This window comes from Drosophila teissieri, unplaced genomic scaffold, assembly GCF_016746235.2.
Source record: "Drosophila teissieri strain GT53w unplaced genomic scaffold, Prin_Dtei_1.1 Segkk126_quiver_pilon_scaf, whole genome shotgun sequence".
In the NCBI taxonomy this organism is placed as follows: Eukaryota; Metazoa; Arthropoda; class Insecta; order Diptera; family Drosophilidae; genus Drosophila; species Drosophila teissieri.
Window position 1 is genome coordinate 912 of NW_025224992.1, and position 9762 is coordinate 10673.

The 9762-nt window shown below is 43.8% G+C and overlaps 2 protein-coding genes across 2 annotated transcripts; one reads left to right on the plus strand and one right to left on the minus strand.

Moving 5' to 3' along the window:
- The first annotated feature begins 450 nt into the window (after nt 1-450).
- On the plus strand, nt 451-1707 carry LOC122625589 (uncharacterized protein K02A2.6-like). The gene has a single exon (XM_043805676.1). It carries the CDS (start codon nt 451-453, stop codon nt 1705-1707), a length of 1257 nt encoding a protein of 418 aa, XP_043661611.1.
- Nucleotides 1708-5015: 3308 nt separating this feature from the next.
- On the minus strand, nt 5016-6900 carry LOC122625586. Its single transcript, XM_043805673.1, has 6 exons — nt 6789-6900; nt 6564-6718; nt 5930-6493; nt 5604-5876; nt 5238-5277; nt 5016-5185 (listed from the first exon to the last, which is right to left on the minus strand). Exons 1-6 carry the CDS (start codon nt 6898-6900, stop codon nt 5016-5018), a joined length of 1314 nt encoding a protein of 437 aa, XP_043661608.1.
- Between the last annotated feature and the right edge of the window lie 2862 nt (nt 6901-9762).

Consider the following 9762-nt stretch of genomic DNA (forward strand, 5'->3'; position numbering starts at 1 on the left):
TTCAATCCAAGGCATCGAACACGGGTGATTGCGGACGCCAGCCCGGTTGCCCTTGGGGCTGTGTTATTGCAATTCAAAGTCGACAACGAACCTTTAATAATTACCTTTGCTAGCAAGGCCTGTCGGAGGTGGAGAAACGCTACTCCCAAACTGAAAAGAGAGCCTAGCGCTGGTTTGGGCAGAGGAGAAATTTTACTACTATCTGGCAGGCCTGCACTTCGAACTCGTAACTGATCACAAGCCCTTGGAAGCCATTTTCAAACCAACATCCAAGCCCCCAGCTCGCTGCTGCGGCTCCAGGCATATACGTTCACCGTTATCTATAAATCCGGAAGAGACAACATATCAGATGCGTTGTCTCGACTCTGTCAACTACCGACGGTAGAATCAATCGACCACAAGACGGAATACAGCATCCTTCGCGTCGTACAGAGCTCTATCCCAAGATCTATGACAATTCATGAAATAGCAGAGTCTTCCAAGAGGGATGAAGAGATTATGGATGCAATCAGTTGCCTGGAGAACGACTCCTGGAAGCCCGATAGTTCAGTGGGCTTCTACCCGTTTCGGTATGAGCTTTCAGCGGTTGGCTCGCTCCTTTTGAGGGGAAACCGCCTAGTCGTGCCAACATCTCTGAGAGTAAAAATACTGGAGTTAGCCCACGAAGGACATCCCGGCGAGACAGCAATGAAACGCCGCCTGCGATCCAAAGTATGGTGGCCACAAATAGACAGAGAGGCAGAAAAGTTTGTCAAAGCTTGCAGAGATTGTTGCCTGGTATCACAAGACATCAGGCCACCCCCTATGGACAGGAATCCTTTTCCCACTGGCCCTTGGATTTGGGTAGCGTCGGATTTACTAGGTCCGCTTCCCAACAATGAATATGTTCTAGTCTTCATTGACTATTTCTCACGATATATGGAGCATAAGTTTCTTAAAACCATATCTTCAACGACCCTGGTAGAGGCAATGAAAGAGATCTTCTGTAGACTGGGATATCCTGAGCACCTACGAACGGATAATGGACGCCAATATGTTAGCGAGGAGTTTTCTAGCTACTGCAAAGCGTGCGGCATTAAACAAGTTCGAACCCCACCGTATTGGCCGCAAGCAAACGGGGAAGTTGAAAACATGAACAGAGCCCTTGTAAAACGCTTAAAAATAGCATACGCAAATGAGAAAAACTACAAAGAGGAAATCCAAAAATTCGTTCTTATGTACAACGTAACCCCACATGGAACAACAGGGTCTGCGCCCACAAAGCTGATGTTCAACAGAGTCATCCGTGACAAAATACCGGGCATTGGGGATATCTGCGAGAATACCTTAGACTCTGGAGAGAGAGATAAAGATATTATTGAAAAAAATAAGGGAAAGCAGGCAGCCGACAAAAGAAGAGGGGCAAAGGAAGTCGATATAGAAGTGGGCGACAAGGTGCTTTTGAAAAACGCAGTGTTCCCAAATAAACTTACATCAAACTTCGACAAGACAGAATTTACGGTTTTAGAACGACACAATAATATTGTGGTGATCGAAGGGGGTGGTAGAAAACTAACAAGAAATGCCTCACATCTTAAGAAAGTTCCAGCTAGCCAAACGTATCCAGCCTCCTGCCCAACGCCGCAACCAGATGACAGCTTACCGGAATCAACACCTACCTCGGAGAACGCAGTACTCCAGCCCACAGAAGGAAGCCTCGGGATCTAGCCACCCCTGCCGCCATTAAAGCTAAAACTTGTTAATAAAGGAGGGATGTGGCGACCGGCGTTGCCAACAACCAAGCATCGGGAGAGCAGCGACGGGAGAGACGCTACCGATGGCCTAGTGTCTGAGTGAGAGAATGTATTACTCCTGAGCGGACTGCCAAGCAGCGTGGATGTGCGAATACCATAGATCTGAATAAACGAACTGAATATATATATATATATTATCTATAAATCATAACGCGTGTTACTCTTAGCAAGCGGTTCATTACACTAGCCATTAAGTTCAAGAAGTTCAAGCTTTCGTAGACGTTGTGACCACGCGCACTTACCCAGCCTAGTATGCTCGGGGAATTTTACACCCCTTCTAGACAAGTCGGAGTCGCTCCAGGCGATTATGACAGCTTCATCTCCAATACAGTGAAATCTCACTCGAACATATTGGTATGTTTGTTTCGTTTTATAAGCGTCACTATAGTTAATAATTAATCCTAAGATTTATATACAGTTCTGTCAATCCCTTCTTCAGCCGTTGTGATCACCCTTGATCGTTTACTGCATGTGGAAAAGGTCAAAACGCTAATTATTGAAAGCCTGGGGGAGTTGTAAGACAGCGCGGTAACTTGCGCCGCAATTGGCGGTGCTTATAATACGGCACAGAAGTGGATGTATGTAAATCCGTGTCGGGTCACCCAATTCTAAGAAGCTTCAAGGGATATGACGGGACGTGCGAACAAGACGTCAGAATGTGTTGTATTTCCCTGTAAGACTAATTAAATTTTCGCAACCCAAAATTTAGCGGCACTTGAGGCGGCACGACGACGACAATTCGGACTCGCGATTCTGACTACAAATTTTAAAGTAAGTAACACAGTTTTCATTAATAAGAAAAATAAGACTAATCGAACAACAAATTTCAGAACCAGGACTAGTGGTATTTGGGATCGCCCTCGGGGAAGTTGGCAGATCAGTATCCTGAATATAGGATGCTTGGTGGACGGATAAGTTTTTCTACGATTGTCTAATTTCTAAGACCCCAGGCTAGGACGGACATGCTCGAAGAAAAATATCTTCGCCGACCTCCAATGTAAATTTTCCCGGGGCCTTAATGTTGGGACCCCGGTTACTCTAAGGACAAATGCATAAATAAATAACTTTACGTGACACTAACTTTTTTAACTTGGTTTTTAACTAAACGCCCAAATTGATAAATTTAAAAGTCAAGTCAAATGACCCAAATCCATTAACCTTAAAAAATGTACGAGAGCTTTAAGTTTTGGTTGTGACCATGCGCACCCCCCCAACCTAGGATGCCCGGAGGATTTAGCGGACATCATTCATTATCGATACTTCGGCGTCGCTCCAGACGACTACGACGGCTCCATCTCCCCTACTCACTCAAACATTCTGGTAAGCTCTCCCTTTTTAATGAGCATAAACATAATTTTGGACTAATGCTAACATCATTCAAATTTTCTTATCAATCCATCATCAGGCTGCAATAACCCTTAACGTAGACTGCTTTTGAAACGGTCAAAGCGACCAAATTAGGCTTCTACAACGAGCTGTGTACTGATCTCGTTGCACCTTCCATCTGTCAACCTAACTTGCTGCTTATCGTTGTAATTGTTCCTCGGACAGCCAGCTGGTCCGCCAGTTTTCCGCTTACGAAGCAAAGTATAAAATTCTGGATCAGGATCACTAGCCGAGTTGATCGGGTCATGTCGGTCTATCTGTATAAACGCATTAATTAATATATTTATTTATTTATATAGAGCTGAGTTACAAAGTGAATTTATAACCTAACTTAAAGCTATAGCACTGGCTGCAAAGGCCTTTGGCCAGGATGTTTTTAATCGTATGTAGGGTAGTTGTGTTTATATCATATAATTCTGAGGTAAGTTTTATTTTGTGGAACATTTATAACTTAATATATATTTTTATATTTGCTTTTTTTTAAATATGGTAATGGAGTTTAGTTGATTTAAAAAAGTTAACCATTTTTAATATATTTGAGTTTGTTGGGTTGGTAAGGAGCGTTAGGGGCGGTTCTGAAAAATGTATAGCGTTGGTTAGTAAGAAATAGGGATGGGCAGTTAAGATATGTTTTAATGTTATTGTATTGTGTTGACAGTATGTACAAATGTTGTTTACATTATGATTAAAGTAATGTTCGTGGGTAATTTTAGTATGTCCAAGTCTTAGTTTAATAAATTTGGTTTGAATGTTGTAGTACTGGCTCTGCTGGGGGTTGTTGCGGCTGAGAACTGGATTGTTCTGACTTGAATTGAAAACGCAGAGGCGAGGGTTGTGGTTTCTCCAAAAGATAGTCTTTATTCACTTGTTATATATATGTATAAAAAAAACTGGTTGCTCCAAAATCGTGTCTTTGTGTTCTTGTAGAAAAAAAAGTAAGTGAGTAAGCAAAAAAAAGAAAAGGTGAGGCCAGCGGTCCCTAATGGAAGAATACTCCCTTTTTCAAAAGAGATTGGGTGGATTCCCTTCTCCATTTAGGAACGCGTGGAACTGGCACACGGGAGCTGGAGTAAACATCCCGCCCGCCTTGCAATGCCACAGATTGCAAAAAGAATCCGCGATGCATCAGTGAGTGTATGTTCCGGAGAGCATCCATCCTAGAACCGTGCTCTGTGCTACGATGCGCCCGTTCTGGCTGTGCATGACACCAGGTTGGATGAGCGTGGGATACACATCCGCACCTAGCACGACGGAGGTACCAGCCGGCCTGTGGAAACTGGGGTCCGACAGGATGAGGTTGGTGAACACTGTTTTGGCGGCGTCAGGCAGCTCTCGGGCAGGAGTCCGCATTCGCAGCTGCTCCTCGACGTGGAACACCACCTCCATCCGTGGCGTCTCTGTATGAATCGAGAGTGGCTCTGCACACCCTCTCATCACCGACTCCCAGGATAGGGAGGGCCATGGCCTTGGCCAGTGATCCGTCAATGCGGCTCGAAGTAGAGCACGCATCTACCATGGCCCGCACATCGAAGCGCTTGTCCCCGATGTCGAACCGCAGATTGACGGTGGGCAGGATAGCCGTTGCAGTGTGGGAGAGCACTGCCGAGAGGCGGGGTTGCTCGATGTTGGCCTTCGGCTCTGGCGTCTCGATGGGCCTGTCCGCGCTAGCAGACCGCTCTCGCTTTTCCCGCCGATGGAGATGTAGCAAGGGGTGATGAGCATCCCCACATACTCGGCAGCGACACTCACTCCGGCACGAGCCTCCGGAATGCTGGTGCGCCAAGCAGTTCGGGCAATATTTATTGTTGAGGACCGCACGGAGCCGCCGCTCTGCATCTAGCCGGAGAAACCGCGAACACGTCCGAAGCGGATGAATCCCCTGACAGACTCGGCATCGGAACGATCGAGTTCCTCGAGAACATCTGTCGATGAGCTGGCGACTTTGGGTGCGATGGGACGGCATGGCTGGCGCAAAGAGACGAGAGAAGCAGAGAGAAAAAGAACGACTGGAGGATAGAACAAAAAAAATAATAATTAGTGGATACGCTTTACTCTCACAGTTATGGACATTGAACGCATAGACATTGGACATGTTTGTCTACGGGAAGGAAAACTAATTTGGAAATTGGCCGTTTGAGGAGAGAAAAAGAACGACAGAGAGAAAAAGAACGACTGGAGGATAGAACAAAAAAAATAATAATTAGTGGATACGCTTTACTCTCACAGTTATGGACATTGAACGCATAGACATTGAACATGTTTGTCTACGGGAAGGACAACTAATTTGGAAATTGGCCGTTTGAGGATACCACGGGCCGTGCGGACGTCTACGACGCGAACTTTGTCATCAGAGCCAGGATAAACCCTTTGAACACGCCCTAACCTCCATCCATACGATGGAACGTGGTCTTCCTTGATAATTACCATGTCGCCTTCGGACATATTCCTGGTTGGAATTTGCCACTTGGTCCTCTTTTGGAACTCTTTCAGGTATTCAGCTTTCCATCTCGATGCGAAAAGCTGGCCAAGGGCTTTGAGTCGCTGCCATCGGTTCAGGATAGAACTGGCTTCGCCGGCGGTGGGAGGTTCGGCGGGGACGAGTAGCGGTCCGCCTATCAGAAAATGTCCCGGAGTGAGAGCGAGGATATCCGACGGATCTTCTGACATCGCGGAAATTGGTCTGGAGTTGAGGCATGCCTCGATCCGACACAGTAGAGTGGATAACTCTTCAAGGGTATACATAAAGTTACCTGTTGTCTTGTAGAAGTGAGTCTTGAAACTCTTGACTCCTGCTTCCCACAGGCCTCCCATATGGGGGGCGCCTGGAGGGTTGAAATGCCAGGATGACTAAATGACGAGGTAACCTTTTCCTTAACCGCAGCGATGAAATCTTCTGTGAGGGCCTTCTCCGCGCCCACAAAAGTCTTTCCGTTGTCCGAGTAAAGATGGAGGGGGCACCCTCTTCTGGCCGCGAACCTTGAGAAGGCTCCGAGGAATTTCTCCGTGGTCAAGTCCGAAGTGGCTTCCAAATGGATGGCCTTCGTACTGAAGCACACGAAGACGCAGACATAGCCCTTCGTGATTCGACAGGCACGACCTGAATAGCTTTTGACATCAAACGGTCCCGCGAAGTCGAGTCCTGTGTGTGTAAAGGGTCGCGAATAGGTCGCTCTGGACTGAGGTAGTTTACCCATTAGCTGGGACTGCACCTTCTTCCGGTGAATGACACACGCCTTGCAGGTCATGGTCACACGTTTGATCAGGTTCCGCAGCTTCGGAATCCAGTATCTCGTCCGGATGAGACGAACCATAAGCTGGTTTCCCCCGTGTATGGAGATACGGTGAGTAAATGTGACCAGAAGCTCTGCTAGTTTGGAATGGTACGCCAAAAGGATGACGTTCGTCGTAGGATAACGAGTCAGATGCAGTCAAACGACCGCATGACCTCATGATGCCGTCAGCATCCAGGAACGGATTAAGGTTGAGGATAAAACTGGACGAGGGAAGCTGTCCTTTGGATTGCAGGATGTTGTATTCCTCTGGATAGTCGGCCCGTTGAGTTTGCCTAATAAGCATGAGTTGTATATGGGCGAGTTCTTTACTGCTTACGTCTGTAGAAGAAGGCGTAGGAATGCGTCTGCAGCGGTTGATGAACCGCTGCACAAAAGCCATGACTCGCAGCATGCGATCGAAGTTTGAAAAACGCTCTAGGAGATCCCATGCTGGACACGCTAAATGGCACCGGACGGATCGTCTTTCGAGTTCAAGGTCCGATACCGCTTCGTGCGACGTGGGCCAGGAGACTTGCGGCTGAATCAGTCACGACGGGCCATGCCACCAGAGGTCACTACTTGCCAGCTCTTCAGCCGTGACACCACAAATGGCTAGATCTGCTGGATTGTGCTCGGAACGCACATGTGACCATTGGCTGGCATCTGTATTTAGAGCAATCTTAGTCACTCGATTCGCTACGAAGGTGGTCCATTGACATGGTGGCTTGTTCAACCAACACAATGGTGGAATAAGTCCAGAAAAACGTTATTCGACCAAACGGGATGTGAGGAAGAATTGCAGCCCACAGGTCAGCAAGAAGAACTGCACCACACAATTCTAAGCGCGGGGATTGTATCATGTTGCATATATTTTATATAATGGTTGTGGTTTATATTAGCATTATTTATATTTTGATACCATCTAGATGTTTGGTTAAGTCGATTTAATTTGCTATTAAGCAGTCTTGTTTTGATTTAAATCCCAGATGTTAAAGTTGTTGGTAAAGATTAGAGGAGCTAATTTAGCTTGGTAGTCGGCTAGTTCATTTTCCTTTATACCTTTGTGGCCCGGTACCCAAAGTAATAATATCTTACGGTAAAAGGACATTAATAAAGTTCTTATTGTGGCAGGGTAGTATGTGACGTTTACACTGTTTTCAATGGCCTGGAGTGACGATAGGGAGTCAGAACAAATTACAAATTTACCTGGTTTAGTTTTAATAAGTGGGATAGCTTCGTAAATTGCTATAATTTCAGCAGAATAAATTGAAGAAAAATTTTGAAGTAAACCTATTTTTAAAGTTTGTTCTTCCGTAGTAATAGAAAAGGAAGTGGAGTGTTGTGTTTTTGAACCATCTGTGTGTATAAAAGTATGATTGAAAAATTGATTTTTAATGAAAAAAACTTTTTTGAAAAGATTATTGCATTGGTGTTTTGTGTATTAAGATTGGAAAGCCCCATGTTAATTGTATGGCTGTTAAGTTTCCAAAGAGGTTGTTTGGATGAAATTTCATGGGGTTGATAGAGTATCTGTCTAGATCGCGGCAAAAGTTTACTCCTCTATTAAAGCTGATAGGAATTTAGTTTTATTATTATTACGCTTGTTTTTCAATTTCTTTACTATTAAGTTTAATGGCGATTCTTTAGAAAAATATATGTTTTTAATTAGTTTTCTACGTTCGAGTACTGTGTTTATTCCAGATTCCATTAAAAGGTTGTTAATAGGGGTTGATGGAAATGCTCCTAGGCCTATTCTGATTGCATTATTTAACATAGTTTGTATTCTTTTCAGTTGTGCATGTGCTGCATTGCCATAGATGCAAAGACCATAATCGATTTTAGATATAATTATTGATTTCATGATGGATATTAAGGTGTACATAATTTTAATTAAATTTATGACTTGAACGACATCTAATTATATTTAATGATTTCAAAAGTGAATATGACAGTTCTTCTATATGTTTAGACCAATTATATTTGGTATCAAATGTTAATTCAAGTATTTTCATGTTTGAAACAGTTGGTATGAGATAGTTGTTTGTTGAAATTTTGCATTGGCAAAATTGACGATTCCTACCATAGCTCGCAAATAACTGTCAACCGTTTTTGGTTTCGCGGTCTGCACTCGAACACAACCGAAAAAGACGACGCGCGAGTGCTCTCGCTCTGAACAGAACTTTTCGTTTCTCTTTGTTTTGGTTTTCGGTCAACTGTTCTCAGTCGCGTGGTTCTTGTTATGCTCACTCAACAACAACTCAGAGAGAGCGAGCCAACAGAACGCTCGCTCGTTGAGGGTCAGCAGAAGACCGAAAAAACGAAAGACTCATCGTAAACGGTCTTTTGTCTTCAGTGCCTTTTAAACAAAGCTTAGCAAACATTTTTTTTTTTTTGGCACAAAAATTAAAACACTCTATACGCACCGAATCCACAAGCACGTGTGACTTACAAGTTGACTGATAATTCGCATATACATACACAAATGCAAATGCAAAAGAGTTTTATTTTCTTCGCTCGTTGCAAAACGGTCAGCGAATAAGCAGAGCAATAGGGAAACACGAAATTGGTTTTTGGTTGAGCACAGACCATTCGTTCAAGAGACACTGGTGAACGGTTCTTGTCTGATTTTTTGCGCAAGTGGTGCGCATAAAACAGTTATTTGGTGTCTACAAGAAACGGTCAACTGTTATTTGCGAGCTCTGATTCCTACAAATGGGTAGGTGCTTGCATTTATTAAGTGAGAGAGATGACCCCGTAGTAGAGCACCAATCAATGATTTTTTCGAAAATGTGATCTAAGTTTGCTGTGTGTTGAGGTTGGTTTTGGTTAAATTTCACGAGAATATGAAAATCGTCTGCGTAGCCTACAAATGTAAGATCTTTGAATTTTTATTAAATTAGCCAGTTTATTATAAACTATAAGAAAAAGAATTACTGATATAGGGGAACCCTGGGGTGATTATGATTAGCAATGCGGCATTTGATTTTAGTGTTATGTTATGTCCAATGCTCCATTCTTGAAGCTGTGTTATTATGGCATGTATTCCAATCTTATCGAAAGTTTTATTAAAATCAAGTGAAATTATTGAAATGTGTTGCTTGTGTGATAGTGATTCCGCTATGAGATGATCTATGCAAGCTAGATTATCTAAGACGGACCTCCCTCTCTTAAAACCTACTTGGTTTATGTGTCCAGTATTTTGGCGACACAAGGGTTTAGACTGATTGCTCTATATAAGGTGATTGAGGTTTTGACTGAGTTTGGTTTGACAATAGGAATTACTAAGCTAGTTTTATATTGTTGTGGAAAAT

What these genes read in the sequence shown, in the direction of transcription:
- LOC122625589 (XM_043805676.1), top strand. Translation starts at nt 451, where the DNA reads ATGACAATTCATGAAATAGCAGAGTCTTCCAAGAGGGATGAAGAGATT.
- LOC122625586 (XM_043805673.1), bottom strand. Translation starts at nt 6,900, where the DNA reads ATGGGATCTCCTAGAGCGTTTTTCAAACTTCGATCGCATGCTGCGAGT. An exon ending in TCACTTCTACAAGACAACAG is followed by an intron (nt 5,877 to 5,929) that starts GTAACTTTATGT and finishes TGTCGGATCGAG; the next exon opens with GCATGCCTCAACTCCAGACC. An exon ending in ATATGTCCGAAGGCGACATG is followed by an intron (nt 5,278 to 5,603) that starts GTAATTATCAAG and finishes TCCTTCCCGTAG; the next exon opens with ACAAACATGTCCAATGTCTA.